At 34.3% G+C, this 27,760-nt stretch overlaps 1 protein-coding gene across 1 annotated transcript in view; it reads right to left on the reverse strand.

The window, feature by feature from the left end:
- Positions 1-27,760, reverse strand: part of LOC140160016 (gamma-aminobutyric acid type B receptor subunit 2-like) — a 176,161-nt gene that overhangs the window by 56,392 nt on the left and 92,009 nt on the right. Inside the window, 8 exon segments of the mRNA XM_072183284.1 lie at positions 5,929-5,989; positions 8,611-8,883; positions 9,853-9,950; positions 9,953-10,040; positions 13,338-13,403; positions 14,155-14,262; positions 15,134-15,304; positions 21,707-21,844. Coding sequence (XP_072039385.1) covers positions 5,929-5,989; positions 8,611-8,883; positions 9,853-9,950; positions 9,953-10,040; positions 13,338-13,403; positions 14,155-14,262; positions 15,134-15,304; positions 21,707-21,844 — 1,003 coding nt within the window.

Raw genomic sequence — 27,760 nt, forward strand, 5'->3', positions numbered from 1 at the left:
CGCAATGTATAGGACACATCAATCAATAATATTTTAACTAACATGGTCAATGATTGGTGTGCAAGTTCAAGCTTATTTCATGATTGTCATTATTTTTGATCGAAAAAAGAAAGAAAATATAAACAATTCAAAAATGTTGTTTTTCAGTTAAACAAACACCGATCATTATGAGCATTATAGATAATGACCTTTATTATTAGGCCTATGCAATCTCAAATTGGAATATTTCATTAAACATGATTTGCGTTGTCTCTTCAGTGGGTATAACTGTGTACACTGAAAGTGTGAAAGCCTATTCATGGTAAAGGTAAATCATTGCACACCTCCCCATTGAAAACACACATTGTGCACGGTTGACCACAAAACATAAAGAATAATAGGATTTACTTTTCTATTATATGGTGAATCGTTGGAAATGCGTGCTTGTCTATGTGTGTAAATCGTTATGATTCACCATTTGACCATCCTAACCATGGTGTATTTAAGATGTTTAATGAACACAATTTCACACATTAGGCTGATTTTCTTAAATGTTGGTCAAGTAATGTTTTTAAAAACAATAAATGTGCATAGCCTGTGCGTATCTCTCCTTCCTATCACTCGCTCTCTCTCTCCCCCCCTCCGATTTATCACACAGTGGTAAATTTGTGACATTAAATACATAACATTAAATTTACGAGTAATGTCTGTTTTAGCTGAATATAAAATATTAACACCTTCTCTAAATTAATTATACCACATGTACATATGCGCAATAAACATGGCACATAAATAATTTAGGCCTGTATTTGTGTGTACAAAACGCTATGTTAAATATATACTAACAGAACGCTATCAAAATATTCATTGATTTCCTCCATATTTTGTGGGATGATAGCACATTATATGTCTAACATGTGTGCCAAATTGCATTAAAATCGATGGCGTAACTGCAGAGTTATTGTCCAAAAACTAAAATCAGATGATTTTGCTAAGCAATTTTGTAGACAATCCCGGAAAAAATGTGTTCGAACACCACTGTAATTCCCATGTTCATCTTAGTATAGTGCGTACGCTATATGAGTCACTGGAAACTAAGATTTATAATAGAGTTCTCTCAATGTTCATCTTAAGCATATCCCTCCCTTTCCCCACCAATCAATGTTGGGAGAAGATATGTGAAGATGAGCATATTGGGTATGCCAACATTGTACGGGGGTAGAAGGGGGACTATTTCCAATAAGGCCTTTAAAGTGTTCGAACAATATTTTCTGAGAATGTCTGAGGAATTCTAAAATCAGTGTTTGCTTTTTCACATTTGGGATCATAAGTTCAGATCCAGTAGAGCGATTCAAATGAAACTTGGACATGTTAGTTTATATATAATAGGGAACACATGCAATAAATAATATTACATTACATCCACAAATATTTCAGGGATCGGTCACTTTAAACATATATTTTCATCAAATTTTGAATAATTTAAGTCGAATAAGACGTAAAATACCTGATACATATCTCCAAACAGTTTAAAACATAGTAATTTGAATAGCTAAAAAGTTGACAATGTTTTTGGACAATCATGGACCATCTTTTATATTTGCTATAACACTAAGGGCACCGTCAATCAAACATCACACGGATGTGGGATGCAAATTTATCAATGCTATCTGCAGTAGATAGCAAAATAATGCAACGACATCTACCACATTATGTCCAATGCATTGCCAAACTTCTCCTTCCAAACCAGTAATTCCTGACCCCACAAAAGTAAACTTCAAAGATTTCAAGCAAATAAAACGAAAAAGAAGTCATTAAAGACCCCCCACAAAAAATAATAATGAAAGATATAAGAAACAAAGAAACAAAACCAACACAAAATAGGAAAGAAAATGCCAAAATTAAATAAAGGAAGATAAAACAAAAAATCTAAGTAAAAGGAAAATAATGCATTAAAAAGAAGGAAGAATAAAAAGTGCAAATGTCACTTGCTGTTCAATATGTTTCAAGTTCAAGTCCAATTTTACATTAAAAGACACATGCGCAATGTATAGGACACATCAATCAATAATATTTTAACTAACATGGTCAATGATTGGTGTGCAAGTTCAAGCTTATTTCATGATTGTCATTATTTTTGATCGAAAAAAGAAAGAAAATATAAACAATTCAAAAATGTTGTTTTTCAGTTAAACAAACACCGATCATTATGAGCATTATAGATAATGACCTTTATTATTAGGCCTATGCAATCTCAAATTGGAATATTTCATTAAACATGATTTGCGTTGTCTCTTCAGTGGGTATAACTGTGTACACTGAAAGTGTGAAAGCCTATTCATGGTAAAGGTAAATCATTGCACACCTCCCCATTGAAAACACACATTGTGCACGGTTGACCACAAAACATAAAGAATAATAGGATTTACTTTTCTATTATATGGTGAATCGTTGGAAATGCGTGCTTGTCTATGTGTGTAAATCGTTATGATTCACCATTTGACCATCCTAACCATGGTGTATTTAAGATGTTTAATGAACACAATTTCACACATTAGGCTGATTTTCTTAAATGTTGGTCAAGTAATGTTTTTAAAAACAATAAATGTGCATAGCCTGTGCGTATCTCTCCTTCCTATCACTCGCTCTCTCTCTCCCCCCCTCCGATTTATCACACAGTGGTAAATTTGTGACATTTAAATACATAACATTAAATTTACGAGTAATGTCTGTTTTTAGCTGAATATAAAATATTATTATAATAAAAAATTATTATATATTGTAGCGGTGTTTGCACTCAAATACAGTATTAAGAAAAATAAAGCTGACATACAAAAAGAATTGTATGGGTTCGTTTTTATATATTATTGGCCTCAACCTAAGAATCTCAACACACACGGAAATATAAATACGATTATTGGCATCCTTCACTTATTTCTTGGCAGTTATTAAGAAATACACTGCAGTTGTTTAGTTAAATGGCAAAACTGGACAAACATGGCTCCTGCCATCCAATGACTTGATAGAATTAAGAGTTTGTGAACAGAAGTGGGCCAGTTGTAAATGATCGAGTAATATTGGAGTAGACCCACTAACCGGCAATTTATCCTTCTAATTTAATAGTGGTATATTTAAAAGCAAATGGGTGTGTTTACAAGGAACATGATACTTTGATTGTTTACTCGCTGTCTCGTGAATACGACCAATGGAAATGATGATGATGATGATGTTATATTTTAATAATGCATAGCGAATATAAATTACTGACTTTGCTCTAATTAATCCATAGTTGTCAGTCATATTTACTTAAAATACACCTCAAATCAAACGATCTCTTATTAGAAATAAATTGATTTACTAAGCTACGTAGAAAGCTGTGAGAAAGTATCGTATTTTCAATTAAACAAATTAATATGTCGCTCTATTGCTCTATTGTAAACCATTAGCTAGACAGGCACTAGACATTCCCGCAGGCATTTACATTGAAATACGTAAGTGCCTTTCGGTGACTTTGTTTAAACTAAAGTGGCACTGCACACAGTTAAAGGCACACTCGGGTTTAGCACAGACTCTGTGGTGGGACTCTGATATAATTTATCTCTCACTGTAATGCACTATCTAAATATTTCCTTTATCAATATCAAACAATCGAATAACCAAGAGGCTACTAAGCAGTTTCATCATAATATTAACACAGCACGAGTAATATAACTAGACCTGTTCGCAATCCGCTATGCCCTTCACAAAGCGAGCAAGATATTGTTGAACTATCTTGAATCATCATGATACAGGAATCTATCCAAGTGCACTTGCATGTTCTTGGATTGTGGCCACCGTATTTTCAGTATCAACCTCAAATAGTCGTGCTATTTTCCATATTCGTTTGATAATCCAAATTAGTCCACATTTTGTGCTCGCTGTCTCGCGAATACGACCGTATTTCCAGTATGAACCTCAAATAGTCGCGCTAACTTCTATATTCTGTCTTGCGAATGCGATCAAAGGAAATGATGTATGATGTTATAATGCATTTGTCAGTCATATTTACTTAAACAGTACCTCAAATCAACGATCTCTTATAAGAAGTAAAATGATTTACTAAACGTGGAAAGCTGTGAGAAGGTATGGTATTTTCAATTAAATAAATTATGTCCCTCCATTACCCATAAGCTAGACAGGCACTAGACATTCCCGCAGGCATTTACATTGAAATACATAAGTGCCTTTCGACGAAATTGTTTAATATAAAGTGACAATGTACACAGTTAAAAGGCACACTCGTGTTGTGTTAATATTTCGATAATATACACGATAATATGTAATCTCTTACTAGGTTGTTCAGTTGTTTAAAGAAATGAAATTAAACATTTAGATAGTACATGTATGTCAAAGTGAGAGATACATTGTATCTATCCAAGTGCACTCGAATGTGTTGTATTGTGGTTAGTCTATTTCCAACATCAGTCTTAAATAGTCGCGCTAGCTCCCATATTCGATATGAGAATCCTCATTAATTCAAGCTTCTAAGCTTGGGCAAGTAAAGATGTGACGGGAGTAAGAGATTGAAATAGCAATTGGTGGGTTGAATTTGGGATGGTTGAATCCGGACCTCTGAATTGCAGGATATGAATGGTCAAGTCTGATGATTCAAACCCTTTTTCATTCTGATGTGGCAGTGACGTCAGTGCGCATTGCATTAGGCGTCTCAAATCGCTAGCGTTCGCTCAAAGCGCTGGTGTGCACTCAACGCGTTGACGATACTCTATTCATTTGAAAGTTGAAAACTGATGGCGTTATTTATCTTAAATCTTGTTTGCATCTTTACAAGGGGTAGACACTTGTATAATGGCATTAAAATATCATAAAAATGAGTACCATTATAGCAAGGAAACTAATTTTTATCATAAAATGAAAGGAATAACTCATATTATTATTCAGCTAAATTAAATGTAAAGTATATGTAAATAGCGCCCTCAATTTGCACACAAAAAATAAAAATTACAACAAAAAGGCAGAAAAGATAAAAAATTTGATAAAGTAAAGATATTCTAAATTGAAAATAGCTAAATGATATAATGTGTATAACAGTGTGATAGCTGTTGGTATTGTAAAGGTCTGGAATTGCAAATTATCACGGTTTTGTTAGAAACATTAAAATATGATCACATCAAACAACCGTGTGCAATGCCACATCAGGGTATTTATTTATTTATTTATTTATTTATTTATTTCTTATTTAACCTGGGTTGACCTTTCAATGCACTGGCATTGTTCTCCCAAGGTGCCCAGGTGGCACAAGGCCAACATTAAAATACACAAGATACAACATATAAAAATACAGATGGAACAATAATATACATAGTAAAAAACTAGCACACAGATTTAAAAAGGTAATCGGCGGTGGATCAGGGTCAGGCGGGACACCCGGAGCAGACCCCCAGCCACATGCAGGCCGCAGGACCCCAACCCCGACCAAGGCACTGGTAGGGCCCCAGGCTGGTCAGGGAGCAGGGAGACAACAACAGAAATTGATCCTATCCAAGCCCCTACCCAGCCACGGTTCCCCAGCAGCACCCCATCCAAGGAGAAAGGTCCAGCGATCCACATGCGCCCAGGGTATGGGAAATGGCATAGCCGGAAGTATTTGTATTGAACGTAGCTTGTATTTAATGTAGTTTAATTTTCAATTAAAATTGGGTTAGATCTTATTACCTTATTGTTTTTGATAATGTAATGTGGATTAATAATATAATGATGCACATGATTACTGAACGTTGCTGCTTTCATCCCCCTCTATTTCGGAACTTACTTATATAAATTCAGCGCTAGACATTTGCATCCAATGCACTTTATTACAAAATCCCCTACAATCTAAAGGAAAAGACATTACACAGTCAAACATACAAAAACATGATACGAATGAATAACACGTTTCTTTCACAAATTTACCTTGATTCTGCCAAAAGCTGGAAACGCCATTGCGATCGTGTCCTTGGATTGACTCAGGGACCTGGAGGGTATGTAAAATATGTATTTTATGTTATGAGAACTATGCATGTAAAAGCAAAGATTCACAATGTATAATGTTATAATAGCATGCAATAGAGTTATATATCTGTATTATTTTATGGCTGCCATGTAGATTTATTCAAGTTGACAAACATTAGTAATTTTAAAAGTATTGCCAACGAAGAAGACGGAGTGTGATGATCCCAACCCCGTTGAACACATTGAGGTTTCTTCATATTCTGCCGTGCTCACCAACACATTGCGAAAGTAGGACAACCCTTTACTTTCGATTCATCTGCACATATCACCGCACCTTAACCTAGAGGCTATAGCAGGTTGAAAAACTTCTTTGCTAATGTTAGAAAAAGTATATGCTTTATTCTCTAAAAGTGGTACACTAGAAAAGCAGCTTCATATGTATCTCCAAATATATTGCATTTTATATGTATGGAACATTTTCCGATTTGCTTTATATTCTGTCTGCAGAGTACTGCATCCCGTTATATATAGCAATGGTGTTTAATCACAGCTAATACAGACAGATGGTGATGTTTTAAGCATTAAAAATCACATGATTATTAATGTTTAGAGTATGTAAATGAAGAGAGGAAGCCTATAGCCAAATATGGATATTAAAAATATTCATTACCGATACTATGTTTATAATGATTTTCTTGTTTCAATGGTGCGATCTTGCACACCCCCCCTCCACCCCTCCCACACAACCATAGTGGTTGTGTGGGAGGGGTTGGGGTGTGTGTGCAAGATCGCGCTTCAAGCAGCTATTTGTTTCCTCCACAGATTCGATTTTCTGGCACCCGCAATACACTACGTATATTGAAATCAAATCTTACTTCTTGAATGATATTTTAATGGAAAAATTCTGACACAGACAGAACAGGATTTGATTGATGCTCACGGTGTTAAAATTAAAGCGACAACATCAAACATGCAGTCGAACATATAGTTTAATCAGCTCGTAATCGGCGGGCCTTATAACATCGCGGATTAATATTTTTATTTTGTATTTCGAGAACTGTCTTGTAGACATTCCGCCAGATGCATCACAAATTATTCATGTAAGTCCCTATTTTCTTTGATCAAACTATAGTTATGATTTTAGATTACCATAGAATTTTTTTAAATATTGATGCAAGTGGAAATATTTGATAATAAACAATATTGCAATCACTCAATTTATTCTAAAACATTGTATAATTTTACCGTAAAGATTGCAACATTTTAACGTGTAGTAGACTAGATGTCTTGGCAATATTAAAAAAAGCACAAAGTTAACAACAAAGACCTTGGCTTATAAACGAGATCTTAATCGACCCATTACGAGTGACTTGATTGTGAAAGGCGACGGTAATGCGTAACTTGCAGCAATGTGAATGAATAAAAACATGTCATACATCAAAGAAATTATTACCTATTGAATACGGAGACGAAATTGAATTCACTTAATTGTGTCAGTATTTTCAAAGCCATTCTATCGAGTAATATGTGTCAAGGGTATGAATTAATATGCAACACCTTCCTAGGTTTTTATTGTGTCAAGAGTTAATTAAATTAAAAATCTAGGCAAAGAAGATAGATGTTAAGGCTTCCAATTTATATTTTTTTTTAAATCAATTCTGTAAGATTAGATTTCTAGTAATTAAAAATGATCGATTGCTGACAATCATCGTATTCATAAGCAAAGACATCCTGCAGAATGTTTAAAAAAAAACCTTTTTTTTTTTTACCAAGGCGCGTTAAAGGATGAATGTATTATTTTGTGGTGCGATCAAGCAAAATCAGTCTGAAGTCGGACATATTCAATTTTCAGTTTCTTATAGGATTGTAGACAACATTTGCAAAGCTACATTTTGCAAAATAAAAAAACCCATTGAATTTGGACAACTAGTTCAAAAGATATGAGCAGTTAAAGAGTTTCCAAAACAACAGCAAACAAAAGGAAATACTTCCTTTGTTTGGCTATATCTCAAAATCAATATTTCCGACTTCCGACTGATTTTGCTTGATCACATCACAATTTTGTACATTTTATTTCAAGATGAATCAAAGAAGCTATAGGATTTTTCTTCATCTTATAAAAAAGAAAACTTCAAGCAGTATATATCAAAGCTTTTTCTGTTATTGACGCTTTAAAGGAAACAAAACGCCGTAAAACATGTAAAAAAGGCGCATCAAGGTAAGTAAGACACATAGAAATGAAAAGAAGATGGAGAGAGTGGGTGATACAAGGACGCTTGCAATCAACAATGTAATTTAACCACTTCATGCAATGCCATTGTATTCTACTCGCATTCGATTTGACATATAGTCATTCTGCCTTCGCAAGTAAAATCTCTTTTATTTATTACCAGCCGATGCTTTACTTGTAATACAATAAGGTAGTATCTGCAATGCTCTGTGCTTGTAGATACATCATTTCGTTCATTTGGGAGCATACTTATAGATACAAATCAAGCCTATAGGAGCATTTGCTAGATTATCTAAGATACAGCATATGGACATTCCGATGCTTGAATGCAGGAAAGTCGTAAGTGCTTTATTATTTCTATTCACTTACAACCTTCCACATTCTACATTTTTATCCAGCAATCGATTACTTACCGACACACCTATAAATCGAGTTTGAGTAAGAATATCAAGAAACAAAGAATTCATAGCTGCGTTTTGGTATGTGAAGTTTTCTAAGGAAGAAGATAAGTCTAAACTGGAATTGCCATCATTGTTCAAATCTCTACCGCTAGATGTATTCATTCGTTCCATAGCAGTTCTTAACGTTAGTGCAATGGTCCATGCAGCGTCGTATGTGTTGGAAGCATAGTTACTGGTGTAAGGAAGGCCTCTAGATGAAAATTCTCTGTGAAATTCTTCAGATGTCTGGAAAGTTAGAGGAAGATTAAACTTGGTTTCAACTTGCAGCTTTTATTTGTACACTGAACTTTGATAATCTATAATTAATGATTTGATATTATAATTAGATGTTCGCTTTTATTTCTATTTGTTGATACCGAATAAACATACAATTATGAAAAATTGCTCTCATTTAATTACAAAGTAAATACGGTAGACTATTCAATAATATTATTATCATTATCATGATTTATTCAATTTTCCTTCACGAAGTTTTATAGGTAGTCGGGTAATCAGTACAAATGACCATTGAAAATCGTGAATGTACTGCAAACATGCATGGATCGTATTTTTGCCCTTTTGCTATATCACTGATGAGTTTTCTATGTCAATTTTGGTTTGTCGATTGGTCATTTTTTTCTTCATTTTTGGGATAATAGCTAAATGGTAGCTCAAATTTTTGATTTTGAAAAAATGTCCAAACATTTTGGGAAAAGTTGTTAAATTTGCCAGAAAGTTTTGACTTTTGGTTTATCAATGGGTCCAAATTTCGTAATGTCTTATATAAAATGTAAACTGGCCTCAAAAAGAAACTTATAATTTTTTACAAGGTCATATCTTAAAATCCTGTCTATAAAAATGAACAAAAATTAACCACAGGATTACTTCAATACTCTACTCTAAACACATGTCAGTAACCAAGCAATTGTCAAACTGACACAACATCCAAATGCACTGACATGGAACACCTTCCTGGACCACATTCACAGCCCAACAGATTTCTTTTGCTGGGTTCCAATTATTATTATGTTGTGTCAGTTGGACAACTGTTTGGTTACTGACCGTTGTATAGAGTAGAGTATTGAAGTAATCCTGTGTGCAATGTTTGTTCTTTTTTATGGAGAGGATTTTAAGATATGACCTTGTAAAAAATTATAAGTTTCTTTTGGAGGCCAGTTTATATTAAATGTGGACAAGAGACAAGGTGACACATACCAGACCAGACACAGATGTAGTATCGCCGACGTTTTTGTTGAGACTATCAACAGCAAAGTAGCCATCAACAACCTTCGCTAACTGATCAGGTGTACACGACGTGTCGTTTTGTCCTCCCACCATCGTTGTTGATACCAACCCATCAAAAACCATACGTATTTAGCACCATACATGCCTTTTTGGTATGCCTGTAGAATCGAATATTGCTATATATAGTTACTCCCTATTCCAGAAAAATACAGCACTAATTTTTTTGGATTAAAAAAATATTATCCTTTTTTTGCGAAATGAAACATAGTTACATCATAATCCTTTAGTTGGTCCTAACTAGCAATGAAAGTCAAATTTTAATATTTGGTAAATTTTTAGAAATAAGGGCCAAAAACATGCATTTTAGGGTGTTTTTCATAATCAATTATCAAAACCAACATAAAATATTAAAATTATGACCTAACTCTTAGCCTATACTCAAGATTTTGGGTGCTTAGACTTGTGCAAAGTCTTAGAATTTTGTGACTGCAATTGTAAGAAAACATGCAAAATTGCATGTTTTTGGCCCATTTTCCTTCAAATTTCAAAAATATTAAAATTTCATATTTATTGCCAGTTAGGACTAACTAAAGGATTATGATTTAGCTACGTTTCATTTGGCAAAACAGGATAATATTTTTTCAATCCAAAAAATTAGTTCTGTATTTTTCTGGAATAGGGAGTAGTATACACCGAGTAATGTTTACGATCAATAAAAAGCAGGTTGTTTTTAATGAAATAAGATGTACAATCTATTGGATTTGGTATAGTGAATGAATCACGACGTTTTAACACTGACGTTATATCATTACATCAATATCCTTAGAGCAAACACAAAACATTATTAAAACGTTATGCAACAGTTTACATAAGAAGTTATATAACTTTTTAATGATATAAAATGTAGGGTCAGGGAAACATGTGGAAAACATTTCAAAATAATTATTATCAAACAATGTTCTGCCACACATTAGTAAAATGTCTGTCAACTTCAACTAACATTATTACAGCGTTTTCTGAAACCTTTTTGAAAACAGTGTTAAAAATATTGTGAAAACGATTTATAACTTATTTAATAGAGTCAACATTTAACGTTTACTGGTAATCTTTGTGCGCTCGATTAAAAAACGTTGCAAAGAAAACTAAAAAATTTATTGTTGTGCAATATAATATCTCAGCAAACACAAAAAAGTTTTTAAAACGTGTATTCAATATCATATCAATTTATAAGCGCTTTTTTAGCAAAGTCATAGTTCATTGAATTTACATCCGTATGACAAACCAGGCGAAAATAGTAACTTTTTACACAAGATTTGCAATTTAAAGAGAATTGGCCATTGCTCATTCTAGTGACTCTAGTGTATGAACAATATAAGCGTGCTTTTTCATTTAATGATATAAAATTTGACAAATATTGTAAGGAACACTTGAGGTTGTGACTTTTAAAACCTACATTTTGGTCAAAAAAATGTGCTTGGATAGGTAGTTTTCAACAGAGTTACCACATTCGCTTTGCTATAACATTGAATTGCGTTGTCTATTGACCTAGTGACGAAAAGTGTGTTTAGGCGGAAGTGTTAGCTTTCGTTTGAAATTTTAAAAAATCTGATTGCATGAAGGGAACACTTGAGGTTTCGACAAAAACCAATCAAAGAGGCCCATTTTTCAGCTAGAAGCTCCACAGCTCTCACATTGCTATGCACTCAACCGTGTAGTGTAATCAAAGACTGTGGTGGAGACATTCACTGCTTGTTGTTCTCTGCTGTGCGCATTATGGTTTATAAGAGAATCGTTTTTGTATAAAAACCTTTCCATATGTTTTAGTAACATTCAAATGTCGGGTTATATAAAAAATCATGAATACGTTTTTAAAACGTTATTGTGAAAATAAAAAAACGTTATTTGTAAGAAATTTTGACAACCGTTAAATAACATTCTGTTATAAAGTTTTGCATTACTTTACGGTTTTATGAATGTTATTGAAACGTTTTTATACCCTTTACATAACCCGACATTTAAACCTTTACTGTAAAACGTTGTGTGTTTGCTTGGATGGGTAGTTTGCCATTTCAATTTATTTAAACATTAATCATATTGATCAAAATTTTAACACAGTTATTGCTTTCCTGTTAACATTGATAGGCATCTATGAATTATTTATCTACCACCATTTACACCTTGTACTAGTCGTCAGAACTCATTAAGATGAAAGCCGTTATACCACATTGCTCTCCACTCTTAAGGGCTGGGGTATGAACGTTTGGACAGTATTTATTTTGGGACATTAGAGCACATCAGACATATCGAATTGCATTCTGAATATGAAGAATGTCATTCCGATATCAAATAATTTAGATTTTTTGAAATTCGCAATTTAATACACATTTTATGGCAAATCATTAAAAATTGATATTTTTGATATTTAACAGTACTTGAAGTTAACTTTATAAATCTGATGATTTATACTTAAAGTGCATGTAGGTGGGATGAAAAGCCGACGATCAATTGAAAATTTTGACCTTTCGTATTAAAGATATGGATTTTTTTTCCCAAAACACAAAAAAAAATTAGGTCTTTTGGGACAAAATCCATATCTTCAATATGAAAGGTCAAAATTTTCAATTGACCGTCGGCTTTTCCTCCCTGCTACATACACTTTAAGAATATATCATTAGATTTATATAATTTACTTCGAGGACTGTTATATATCAAAAATTTGAAAAATATCAAATTTTTATAATTTGTCATAAAATTTGTATTATATTGTGATTTAAAAAAATGAAAATTATTTGATATCAGAAAGACATGCTTCGTATTCAGAATGCAATTCGATAGGTCTGAGGTGCTCTCATGTCCCACAAAAAAATACTGTCGAAACGCAATAAACGCTCATTTTGGATCCCTTAAATAAAAGGAAAAACTGGGATCTGCTTCGTTTACCACGGTTACCTTGAGAGCGGTTGAAAGTAAAGAGGCGGTTTCTGCTATGCTATTTAATTGCACATTCTGGCTTTTGTATACTCTGGGTACTGACGGATAAAGAAACATTCCAACACAAAAGGCCGTATCTGTATAGTTATTTATTTACAGATACCGCAGTTTTATTCAGGAATGCAGTTGATAAAATGCTGAGATAATGAATCCATCAACCATACTTAATATATTGGTATACAGAGTAAATTAAGCCTTGATGTTCATCGTGGCTACCAGACAAAACTGTTGCCAACATTTACCACCAGCATTATTTTCCGTAAGGCACTAAAAATAGCCTTAGGTAGTGTATTTTAGTTGCCAATAATCACAATAGATTAAAATGAAAGCAAAAACAGCTGACAACTTTATTACTGTTTTCTAGTTGTTGTTTGCTTTGGGGGTATGTCTAACGGTTAGCTGTCTTTGCTTTTTAAACGTATGTATTACTGTAAATATCATGAAACAGATATTCATATCCCTACCTCACAAAACACTCGTCTCGCTGCACTCTCTTCGAAGCTTCCGAATATGATACGAGCATCCGTTTCCTAAATCAAAATAAAATAAACATTGACACTTGAAGTGAGTGGTAAGATGGGTTTATAGATTGCGGGGACATGAATACGGAAGCTGAAAACTGCTTATTATCAAAATATGTATTGTATAAAATACATTGTTTTAATCTCTGGTAAATATGGGTAAGAGGCACAACGACACATCCGTGATTTCATTTCATATTTACCCCAAAACCAATATGTGACATTATTCTCTATTATTATTAATAGCTAGAGAATTTCTCGATTTTATTATGAGGTCATAGCAACATTACGTTTGAGTCGGTACTTATTTTGGTATCACTGAATAGAAGAGATTCATAGCTTTTCTTTGGTACCAACTATAACATGGGCATTTAAAATAAAAATCCAGAATGGGTTGTGAGGGCTGTACCACTTCCCTTCTGGTTTGTAAAGTGTGTAATCACAACGAGGATTAACATGGTTAAAAAGCTGTGTAATATGTAAAGACCAGGGGTAAAGAAAAAGCAGCACAAAAACTAGCACATACTTATTTCTTATATTGATATCAATACAGTAATTTGAATCTCTTAGCACGATATCGTCAATCTATTCTCCGTTTCCAGATTTCAATATGCTGAAATATCCACATCACATGACAATGGAAGAAAATGTCCGTCTTTGTTCCGGAAATAATAATTTTCCACCTACTGGCTTGCCTTTGGAAAAAAATGTTTTCAATCGTTTCAAGTTAAAATAAAATATAAAAAAATTTACAACTTACGATCAATTTTTCAATTTGCGGAGTAGGATCATCGACAAAGCTTTGGGTAGATATCACAGTGATATTGACCCCATCTGTTTGGAAATGCTGGATGGTTTTCGACATAGCCTATGGAAAAAACCCAATTATATCAATTAACTTCATGATTGAAATCCAATGGGAAATATGACTAGCCTATTAATCAATATTTGTATATATTCTATCACCTTATTTGAATATCCGAGTCCTCCAGGTACCGTCGAAGAATATATATTTCTTCAGATATTTAATGAAAGAAGTGTGGACAATACACCACAGGAAGTTATTTGTCCTGGCATAATTATATTTATTTCTTCAGATATTTAGATACAGATCCGGTAATCATTTACTTTGTGGGACCATCATACATATCATATGAGCTAAAGTAGTATCATTTGATTTCATTACCACCTTATATACCAATATATTTTTTATAATTCTGATAGCACTTCTACTGGCAGGGCCTTCATCCACACTGCAGTTCACGTTTGGAATAGCCTACCAGATGGAGTAATCGGAGACATATCTGACAACTGCGCACCATCCTTCAAGAACAGAGTGCATAAACATATTATTTCTCGTGTCCGATGCTTTACTGTACTACCCCTTCACTCTTGTTGTCCCTAAGCTTCTGTCAACCACTGATTGGACTTTTATAATACCTATATAAGTTCTTGACCTTCACTCCTAGTGTGAGCTATTGTTCACTCTAGCATTTCATATAATTATTTTCACCCGCTTTTCCCATTTTGTCCATGCATCATTTTGATCTCTATCACCGTAAATTAACATTTCTCTAATCGTAATCATGACGCTAACCCCAATAGGAACCCTTAACCCGCCACTAGACCTTGATCTTCAAATTAATCCTAAACCCTCAATCAGAACAATGACATTAGACAAAGATAGAAGGAAACAGAAAGCATAAGCATTCCGTATATTGAACAACATATTCTATTACCAGTGAATATAGCTCCTCTTCTTGGATGAGAGTAGCGACTTCAGTCCAGTTGAAGTGCTTGACGAATTTGGACCTTGCAGCATTATGGAATGTGTCGGGTGTTACTGTGCGAAAGAAATTTGTGGAGTATCCTTTCTCAGTTAAGGCGACTGAAGTAGATGCGTACGATATCTGTAAGGTTAATAATAAAACAAATGAATATTATACTAAATTTACTCTCATTGCATGGATTCCAATTTTATCATTGTTGTTGTGATTGTTTTCTTTGTATGTAATGTCTTTTTCTTGCTGCCAACTACTGCTGATTATTTTATCTAATTTCAAGGCAATTCAATTGAAGTCTTACCGTAACTCGTGACTGATCTTAAGTCAATAGTTGCCATCACAGTTGCTGGTTTTATATTAAGAATTCATTTTGAATAAAATTACGAACAAATCGCGACCACAATATGTAACTTGTACATCTAAAATCGCTATTGACGTCAGATGCTCATTGTCATTTAATTGTGTTTATGCGTCATGGTCAACAATGTAAATTCCTTACAGGCGAGGAGTAGCAAAATGTTCAAATACGCTACCTTCGCACTATTTCGATAAATATCGATTCAAATCATTTCAATCATCTATTGCGGTACAATTATCAAGCCGAAAACCATATAGACTTCTAAAACTGCTGTTAAAGGCATTTTGATAACAATACGCATATAATAAACGTTCTATTAATCAGACACGCTAGCCGTATTCAGAAAGTTAAAATCCTAGGCAAGCTTTATAGGACATGAAGTCAAGGGCAGTTTATATTCCTGCCACTATGCAAATACCCCTAGGGAATGATGCCTATCCATACTGTTTCTATCTGTTATATAAAGCGCCTTAATATTCCATTCGTTGTAAGCATTAAGCATATACGGAAAACTCTAGAGACGCAACTGGATCTACCTGATTTAAGATACCTTTTTAATTACATTCTGCCTACTGGTCGATACATTGGGTATCATATTAAATGTCTCATATTAATTTTTATTGTTTTGAATATCTTGAAAGAAAAACCAAAGCTTACAAATGGTAATACAAATGTAATGCACACCGTATTTTACGGCGAACATTTTAACGATTGGCGGAGTTAATTTGCTATTATTAATAAAAGGAATGAAGAGTTGGAGTAACGTTTAAAATTCAGGTTCTACAAGATACAATAGATTTATTCAAATTATTTTAAGTATTACATTAAATAGAATGACAAAAATGAGAATAGATCTGTCCTTAAGGCGATTAACATACTTAGACATCAATTATCAATTTACAAAATGAGGTTAATTAACTAGGTGTAAAGAGATGTGTTCTAAAATTATAATACAACGATGAAGAACAATCACCAGACGTAAAATAGAATAGGTACTTTACACGTAGTCGGTGTTTCATTTTGTGTAAAGATATTTTAGTGAGATTATAATTTTAATATGTGATTGACAGGTAATATTCAAAATCTTTAGTGCTTTTTTAATATCGTTTACTATAATATTGTTTGTGTTTTGCCATTGTCTCAGGGGTTATATTAACTTTTCAAGTACAACAAAAGAGCTTTGGATACTTTGATATTTTTCTCTGCTCCATAAAGTTCATGTATACGATCGAATTCGATGTAATAAACTTCCACCTCGGGGTACGAACTTGATACGGTGATACATATTCCATTTTTCTGATTAACTTCTTCGTGAATATTGAACATACAAAACATTATTTGATATGTGAGCCCCACCTGCTGGTAACTCTGCACTTCATTCTCAATAGTAGGAAATCTTTATCAAGCTTACATGCTATGTTTTCATTTATAAGGCAAGTGTCATCGAAACTCATACACTATCAACAATATAGAGCCTGTGTCAATAAAGATGGTGCCTCAATGTTTCAATGTGATACATTTTTCTTTACCATATTTTAGTCTTCTAATGCATTGTATTTAATCTCATTTGCTTTAATAGTTGATGAAATAATATACCGATTTCTCGAACCCAATTTGCGCAGCTTTCATCGTAATGCTTGTTGTGAACAGTGCTCAAAAGACCTCGCATAACTTGTTTTTATTAACTTACACGATTGCTAGCTCGTATTTACAACTAAATACTTGTGCAAAAAACAGGCTGAACCATGTTGCAACTGGCCTGACCCAAGTACCACTCTCAATTTTCCTCTCAACTCTCAAAGGTTTTCAAAACGCGCGTGTTTACGCCCAAACGACTTAAACTAATCGTAGCCCCATCCTTTGCGCTCATTTCAGTGATAATATTTCCCCCATCACCTTACCCGGGGGTAGGACCGACCATCGAAAATGACCAAAGAGGCGGGTGTTGGTGAGGCTCACCATAGGTTTAATACAGTTTTAAAGTAAAAGCTATGATTTTCATTTCGCTCTTGTAAAATATTTAAGATATCGACGTTTTACATATGTTATTTAGGTTGAAATAGTCATTTCCTTTCATATTTAGGAGAAAATCCGGTGGAAATTGCATGTTCGAATCGTTTGGCACGAAAAGTTGCCTATACTTTTTGTGCATAGAAATTCAATTCTAATGATTAGGTCACGCGAATCATGTGCCGACCAAAAAGCACCAAATAACTCTAATGTATATCTCATTGGCAATACGAAAAAAACTTGTACATACGAAAATGATATCATGACGCATTTTCATATAGTTCTTTGGCGGCAGCCAGGTTACCCTAATATTTTCAGTAAAAAGACCTTATGTCTTCTCTCGCTATGGGTTCCTTCCTACCAGCACATCTGTTCAAATTTCTCTCGTCACTTTATTGTGGATACCTTATACAAATCGGAAAACCGTTTGGCGGCAATTCCGAGCCCATCTATAAATACTTTGGACCGAACTCCTTTCCTCTCCTTGGTATACGAATTTGCGCTCTTCCGCCACTTTCAGCTGGGTACATTTCCCCATGCTGAACAACATTCCGCCCTCTCAAGAGGACCATGTTGATCGTATTGTACAATCCCTCATTTCAAATATATAGTTTTGGTTTCTCTATTGTTCAGAAACCAAAAATCAAGGGATTAAAATGTGGAGATGAACTGGTATGCAATCAAAACACTATTGTGCTGGGAGGACACAAGAGGGTATATATAATCAAAAGTATAATGGCCTATAACCATACGTATATAATAGCCTATTGTGCTAACATTTTCATTATCGATATCTATCAACGCGGACGACTTTTGATGTTCTCTGCCGTAGCTGGCACACTTCCATGACACCATAAAATTGATAAGTTATGCATAGACATCATGTGCATATATTGAGGGGTGGGGTGGGGGTGTTTTGTTTATTTGTCTGAAATATAAACGATGCATGATGATGTAGATGATTTGATTATGAATTAGATTATTCCCCGGAAAGCACAACCCATAGGCCTACCTCTTACCTATGTTCCCTCCGCCACCTATATATAACCTCCTCCCTCCCCCTCCCCACACTCGATATCGACACTTCCCTATTATTCCACTCCACTCTTTAGCTCCCCTCTCCCCCTCCTTCCCTTCCCACTTCCAATGCTCTCTCCCCTCTGTTTCTCTTTCTCCCTTACCCTTACCCCTCCCCTCACACACATACCCTCTTTCCCTGGCGATCTCTTCTATCTCTCTCTCTCTCTATTCTCCAATAAATAAATTGAATAAAAGTTAGTTTAAACCAGCTTTCTATGATATTGATCTTCCGTCATGCGACATGCACATAAATAGAATTGTGTATAATAGTGTTTATAACACTGAAGTCATAATCTGTCAAGTGCCTATTGTAATGTCTGTGGAAATATTTCGATGGTCTATATATTTTCACAGTGAAATCAGCTTAGGCTAATTCGTAGTCTCAAGTCAATGCTTTCAAACTAAATCAATGCTTTCAAATGTAGACTGCTTTGTTCGACTTCTCTGCTCGTGAATATTGCACTGCGAAATTTAAACATTTCTTTTGTATACTTAGAGTAGGTAACTTCAAATCAAATAATTTTACGATCCACACCACTTATAAGAAACTGAAACCAAAACCGAAACTGACTGACACAAATGTTCGGTTTTAAACAAAAGGTAGAAACAATGAGTTCGATATCTTATGATTCAAGTGGTTAGGCAGGACAATAGGAAACCACGTGACCAAAACCAAAACCAAAACTAAAACTATATATTTGAAATGAGGCAATGCCTTATCTTCCATTACGTAATGTGGAATCGTTAGGTCCCGATCAGGTGTTCAATTATTGATTATGCAAACATCGATGTTGGGGATGTTGCAATACTTACGGCCAATATGTGTAATTAGTTTATAAGGTTCTTATTGTGTGCTTGTATGTGATAATATCTACATTAGGTGGAAAACCAGCAAAAACGGATTTAGAAACTAATTCAATTTGACTTCCCGGAATTCGTATATTTGAAAATAAGTTTAATTTTTTAACCGATGTACAAACAAAATTCGTTTCGGAGCTTCTGATATCAAAGCAACATAGATATATTCAAAGTACATAAATTAATAGTTGAGTCAGTGTACTTTGCTTCCGTTCTCATTAAAATCAACTTCCAACTACATTTTAATTAAATCAAATGAACAAAAAGTTCTATCGTGTTTCTAGAACACTGGTAAGAATGAATTGAGACTATATGTCACATTTCATTACTGCTTAATCCAAAATGTTTTGTGATAGAGCATTTGTGGACAAGAAATACCCTGAAGATTAATTTATGGTATTAAATAAAATTGTGTTGCAATATTTTTTACGTCGTTGATTTCGATGACAGATTATCTTGACATTACTGTGTCATAAAGACATGGAAGCATGAAGAATACTATGTTTATTATGAAATCATGAAGAATAATATGTTTATTATTCCACCTTGTCAGTTTATTACAAAATTAGGTCCACTATTATAAACACTGAAACAAGAAGCTTTCAGCATATCGTAAGCCTGCTACGCTAATTGCCTAAGTCATTTTTACATGTTTCTCATTTGCAATTTTGATTTTCTGAATAATAAACCCATAATTAATCAAATTTCTAGCCGCATTTTTTATTAACTTGTGGACCCCACAGTAATGTAATGATGAATGCGACTAGAAATTTGATTAAGTATTGGTTTTATTACTCAGAAAATCAAAATTGCAAATGAGAAACACGTAAAAATGACTTAGGCAATTAGCGTAGCAGGCTGACGATATGTATCTTACCCTCTTCCATTAACATAAAGAATGTAGTTTACACCAGTAGCTTAGACAATCGTCAACTGGTCGTAACCGGTGACAGCATCATGGCATTTACATACTTGAACATTGAAGATGCCCAGTTTGAATTGTTTTATATCTTTTAAGGAACTGGAATGAGCGTTTTGAGCGTTTCGACAGCATTTTTGTGGGACATGAGAGCACATCAGACCTATCGAATTGTATTCTGAATACGAAGAATGTCTTTCTGACATCAAATAATTTTCATTTTATGAAATTCACGATATAATACAAATTTTATGACAAATTATTAAAATTTGATATTTTTCACATTTTGGAGATATAACAGTCCTCGAAGTAAATTTTATAAATTTAATCATATAGTCTTAAAGTGTATGTAGCTGGGAGAAAAACCGACGATCAATTGAAAATTTTGACCTTTCATATTGAAGATATGGATTTTTGGGAAAAAATCCATATCTTCAATACGAAAGGTCAAAAGTTTCAATTGATCGTCGGCTTTTCATCCCACCTACATACACTTTAGGTAGAAATCATCAGATTTATAAAGTTTACTTCGAGTAATATTTTTAAAGGCCGATATCTCAATTTCCAATTTTATAACACCATAACATACGAATTCAATATCTTCGCTTAGGAATGTCCGATTTCATTGCGGAAAACAGTGTTGTGGAGCAAAGTATCTCTTTATTTAAGATATATAAAACACTCAAAATTACTAACCTGCCCAAAAGTGTCTTTTTTGATATACCATGTCACATTTATCGCCATAATGACGTCACGAATTCACTTGCCGCGTGTACGAGAAACTAAACCTGCTAATTATCATGGAACTGTCAACGTTTTACTTGTTCCATCAACTGAGAAATGTGGGTTAAATCGGGTAACCCCTGATGAACGAACGCCAGACGTGCTTGTAAGTTAGACATGTGACTTTTAATAGGATACAGTAATCGTACTAAATATCAATACCGATCTTCCTCCAGCTAAATACGTGACCAATCTGATAGACGTCGGGATTTATAAACATTGCAGTATAAGCTTTAGTTTTTACATAATCTTCACAAAATGAGGTAAAGAATACCCTAAAGATGTCTTAATTGAAAGATTAAATAAGCCAGTTAGCAGATTTGAAGTTTCTGTGAACTCCTTTCTTAATGATAAGATAAAACTGATTGATTGGGGAATTTATGGTAATTGTAACATAACAATAAATAGAGGTACAGATTTAATCATACAGTTACTCACACTTCAATTATTCTATATTGTGTTACATAGTCACAACTCTTTCATGAACTTTGCATATTGTTATAAGTTCACCATAACTTACCATTGTAAGATTCCAGTACGGTATGATTTGTGCAACATGTTTAGAAACTTCAGAACAGGAACATCCTAACAACATAGTCATCGTAGGCTTACGATAAAGTTGGTCAAACAAGGCATCTGCACCAACACCAGTATGACACTGAAAAAAAAGCATAAGAGAGAAAAAAGTTCAATTTCCAAATTTTCATACCGATACAAATCACAACAGCACCCTTTGCTTCAAGTAAAATTAAATAATCGTTTCACGTCCGTCTCAACGTGTTTGAAAAAGTGAGGAGGGATGGAGGTTTTTGTTATGGCCAAATTGAAATTGACACAGCAGTTGTCACGCAAAATTTACATTGTTAGCATTTTTCATCATCTTGGAGGAAAACGATGAGGCCTTTTTATTTTAAGATTATGAGGGTTAGACCCGTTAGAGTGCCACAAAACACATTGTACCGAGGCTTGTGGGTTTTATTGTATGCCTGTGCATAGCGCATCATATATCATTGCACTTTTTGTTTTCTTTTGTTTTCTTTTCTTTTTTTGTACCGATAAACCAAAATATGTTAGTACTAACACAATTCCCCCAACACCTGCAGCTGGATTTGTGATATTAATTTGGGTCTTCTAGATGTTTATCTTGTTAATACATGTACTATAGGCAAAGGATTACTGTGCATCTATACACATGCACACCCAGAGGGGACAAGATTCATGAGAAAGAATTCCTACATTTCTTGGTGACAACAATCTTCACTCCAAAATGCTTTTAAAGTATGCAGCAGCGTAAGGTTAGCAACTATTTAAAACTGTTGCGATTTATTAGTTCACAGCATCTTGCGAATGGTAGGGAGCTTCGGGGAAAATTGCACTGATCATTTCATAGCTAGTGTGTAGAAGGATTTGAATATCACAGATATACTTTTGTAGGTCCTGTGGTTCTTGAGTTATGTTGTAAAATACTTTTGTAGGTCGTTTGGTTCTTGAGTTATGTTGTAAAAAGGGCTGAAACAACAACACTTTTGTCAAACGTACATAACTCATTAACAACAATAAATCAAGCAAGTTTTCAAAGTATATGATTTGTAGAATGAACCTTTGCAAAACTTGAAAGTGTTATTTTGCAATAATAATATTGATTTAGATAATGAAAATTGATTTTTTGGCTGCTTCGACCAACAATACATAGTCTACCCTTAAATTCAGCCATCTAAGCAAAAGACCGCGTTTCCACGTCGCATTTACGAGAACGTATCTTAAACGCTCACTCAATTTTGTACATTACTAAATCCAAAGTGCGACCATTACGTCCTCGTATTACGCTACTCTGTCATACAGGTCAGTCAGTGACCCTCCATAATTGCATATAATTCTATATAACAGAACGTAATCAGATTTAACAATATTGCAATGCTCTTATCTAATTACTTCTCATGTACATTCTATCCAATTATATAGGACCTGAACTTCTAGAGAGAAATGAGGGTTGTTATGAGATGTAAACGTAGGCTCCTGTTAAGGTGGTACTACACCCCTCGATAAATTTGTGTATACTTTTGAAAAAAAAAAAAAAACTAATAACACACTGGTAACAAAAGTTATGAGTATTATAGGGCAAGGAATTCAATTACTACACTGGAATTTCAGTGACCCAAGACAAGCGGTTCATTATTTATGATAAGAAATAAGGTACCGCTAGGATGTACCTCATTTCCTATCATATATGTTGAACCGCTTGTCTTAGGTCACTGAAATTCCAGTGTAATTGGATTCCTTGCCCTATAATATACATAACTTTTGTTACCACTGTGTTATTAATTTTGAGAAAAATGCAAAAATAGACACAAATTTATCGAGGGGTGTAGTACCCCCTTAAGCAGTTTAGAGACATGAATAGTATAATCATCTAGAACTAAAATCCAACATACATCTTTTGGCATGTACATTTCCGGTTTAGAGAATGAATTATCTAATAGGTACACCATTCAATGTAAAGTAGGCTTTCTTGAGGGGAGTCCATATTAAGTTTATATAATATTTTTACGATTACGGTGTCAGTTATCACAGTACTGGTGCAGTCGATCCCTGTGTGAGTGGTCGAGCTTTCGTCAGATGTGTCATTGGTTTCATCAATAGAATCCGACAAAAGTTCGACCACTCACACAGGGATCGACTGCAGCAGTACTTTGTTAACGGACAGCGTACTCGTAGAAGTATTATATAAAGTTTATGGACTCCCCTCGAGAAATCCTACTTTACATTGAATGTTGTACCTATTAAATAATTTAGTCTAGATGTTTTATCATTGTTTATAAGGAACTTTTAATTAAGACACATTGTTCCATACTTTCCACTTGAAAGAAATGTCAAAATTCAATAAATGATGTCTAACGTTGTAAAAGGAGGACGCACTTGATGGCAAGAGCTGTCTTAAATATAGTAAACATGTAAAATGAAAATTAAAGTGATGTTAATTCCAGTAGAATACGTGTAGCTTTTTAAATTTACTACCACGGAAGTGTAGTAGAGTCACTACGAGACATACTTTATCAACCTCTATCCATTCCAAGAATCAAATCTCAAAATTTGACCTCAAGTTTTGAAGCATAAGTTTTTGTACCCAAATCTTGTAATCAAATTTACAAACTGTATCCTGACAGAATCAAGTGTTTATATGCCATTTATACAGAAGTTATTCACATCTTGGATTCCGCTGCTACATTGCAAAATTTAATTATCACAAATGCAAACTTGCATTAAATTCCTTTCCAACGGAATCCTTGCTAAACTTATTAACCACTGTAAATGAAAAGAACAACGTTTGCTTGCCTGTTTTAACAAGTATGCATATGGTATTTAACCTTTCGTTGGAAGAAAACCAGACGTCTAATTAAACAAGCAAACTACACAGATAGATAGATTGACGTTGCGAACATTTCACTCTTATCAATAAATCACACAAAAAGGTTCCAAGTCTTTTTAATATTAATCTATATTCTTGTGCATATTCTAATTGAAGCATTTCCGTAGTTAGGTTGAGCGTAAAATGAGAATGCTACTGATGCATTTGATTCCCATACATCACACTTGCTATTATATTTTGCTTGCAAAGATTGTGATAACCTAGATGGAATTCACACATTATAATTTGAAACCCTCAGGCTATTGTCAGGTCAGATAAAAAAAACGAGAAATGTATCGAGTCGAATAGCAAAGAGATGGGTCAAATTGGTTCCATGGTGTATCATCTTGAACGTTAAGGGACGCGTTCCTTTCAGCGTCTATAACAAAGATATTGTATGTTTTTTTACAGTTGGAGTCAGGCATTGTCCCAATTGATTTGAATATCTGTCACAAATATAGTGAAATAACGCGAGTCGTACTTATTAATATTAAAGTAGTAGCATGTGGAGTTACACATCATTGTTCCTTTAGATATTTACACACCTTGGATATGTTAAATTTTAATAGTTTAACTGTGTTCACTCCATAATTGTAGCGCATACACCTGGAATGGAACAACCTTGAAATATGAAATACAATGTATTATAATGATTACAGTGATGTAAGCCATTGGTAATTGTATACTCACCCATTTAAAATCTACGTGATATAAGTAAATGAAACAAGTAATGACTACCTTTTAATTCATGAAATAAACTGGCCTCAAAAAGAAACTTATAATTTTTCACAAGGTCTTATCTTAAAATCCTCTCCATAAAATTAACAAAAATTGCACACAGGATTACTTCAATACTCTACTCTAAACACTGGTCAGTAACCAAACTGTTGTCCAACTGACACAACAGCAAAATGCACTGACATGGAACACCTTCCTAGACTACATTAACAGCCCAACAGATTTCTTTTGCTGGGTTCCAATTATTCGCCTGTACTTGAACAAAAATTACACACAGGATTACTGCAATATTCTACTCTAAACACATGTCAGTAACCAAGAAGTCGTCCAACTGACACAACAGTAAAATGCACTGACACGGAACAGCTTCCGGGACCACATTCACAGGCGAATAATTGGAACCCAGCAAAAGAAATCTGTTGGGCTGTGAATGTGGTCCAGGCCCGGGTCCAGGAAGGTGTTCCATGTCAGTGCATTTTGCTGTTGTGTCAGCTGGACAACTGCTTGGTTACTGACATGTATTTAGAGTAGAGTATTGAAGTAATCTTGTGTGTAATTTTTGTTCATTTTTATAGACAGGATTTTAAGATATGACCTTGTGAACAATTATAAGTTTCTTTTTGAGGCCAGTTTAGTAGGAATTCTGTACTATTCCATTCGGTAAAGTCCAAATTTTACCTCATACAATTTACTTTTCCCACTTATTGACGGTTAATATTTGTATACCAACTTATTGCAAAGTGTGTAATTAGCAATGGAAGCCAAGTTGAAAACATGATTATGGTGATATAAATGCCACATTTAATTAAGAAGGAATAAATACCTATTCAATCAATCACGGTGTTTCAAATATTCGTGTGTATCAGTTTTTGTTTGTTTCTTTCTTTCCTCGCCAAACCAAATTATGAATGATGCATAACTCCAACTGAAACCAACATGGAGCTATATTTAGACCAAAATCCTGCATCTGTAACCTGGTTTGTCATTGATAGATGAGTATCATGAGTATCGCCAACTACTAAATATATCTCTACCGGATATATGGCCTTGTACCTATCTTGATTGATTCATAATATCAAGACACTTCCGTTTCATTATTTAACGATTGATGATGTAAAACAAGCTAATCAGGGTTTCGTTTTTCTATTTAGTTTTCCATTCGGCTATATGTATAACTTCTTTATACGTTGTCCATCTTTGCCTTAATGCGTGTATGTTGATTGATTGATTAAAGCATCATTACAATAATGGCCACTAATGTGAATTGAAGATAAAGGAATGTCCCCTTTAATCTTGTTTTGTCTGCCTGTCATGTTTGAATCGCGTGCATCAGTTGCTGTCTATCTCTGCTTGTTTGTATTTCTGCCGATTGATCAAAGCGACAATTCCGATACATTACAATGATAGCTCTTCGTCATCTTCGTTTCTCTCTACTACTCCCTTTCCCTCCTCTCTCTTTCTCTCTCTCTCCCTCCCCCTCTCTCTTCGTTTTCTCCCTCAAACTCCCTCCGCACAGACACACCGTCTTGTCCTATCGTGTATTATATCTCAGTTAATCTCTCTCTCTCTTTCCATCGCTCTCTCTTTCTCTCTTAATCGTTCTCTCTCTTAAACTCCCTCCGCAAAAACACACCGTTTTGTAATATCGTGTATTATATCTCAGTTAATCTCTCTCTCTCTCTCTCTCTTAATCGTTCTCTCTCTCTCTCTCTCTCTCTCTCTCTCTCTCTCTCTCAAACTCCCTCTGTACAAACACACCGTCTTGTCCTATCGTGTATTTGATCTTAGTTAACACCTAATATACTGCCACTTTAATAATAATAAGTTGTGTGTACCGAGCTAGCGCAAAAGACGATGGTATGGCAGGTGAATGTAAGACTACATTGCCGCCTTCATTGTTGCCGTGTAATGGAACATACATAAAACATCAGCTAGCGGTAAATTAGTGATCAATATATTGAAATTTCGAAGGCTCCTAATTCGACATGTTCCAATTCTTTTTTTACTGTAATTATAAAGATAAAAGAATTTTTCTCATGTTAGAAAAGTGCTCAGTTGCTACTAACTTATGGTATGTAATTTCGCTGTTCAGATACGTGTATTCTAAGTTGCATATTGCCAATACTACTAGTAGTCAAGAAAGTGGATCAAATAAAAAGGACACTCTACAAACGTGATACACAATATAAAGGCTAATAGTAAATCCTTCTCGACTTTCTATAATGTTACACAATAGTGGTTGCTGACACACATGGCATACACCACACCGCTGCTTTATTAAACGACCCGAGGGAACGAACGACAAAAAGGGAAGTGATTTAATCTTTAAAGCGGCAGAAGTACAAAACTGTGGTATGGTATAAAAGAACTGCGCTCGGTGCATAGACAATGTATTGGTACAAACAAGTGTTGCTTCCATCGGCTTTAATA

This window comes from Amphiura filiformis, chromosome 9 (assembly GCF_039555335.1).
Source record: "Amphiura filiformis chromosome 9, Afil_fr2py, whole genome shotgun sequence".
NCBI classification, from domain to species: domain Eukaryota; kingdom Metazoa; phylum Echinodermata; class Ophiuroidea; order Amphilepidida; family Amphiuridae; genus Amphiura; species Amphiura filiformis.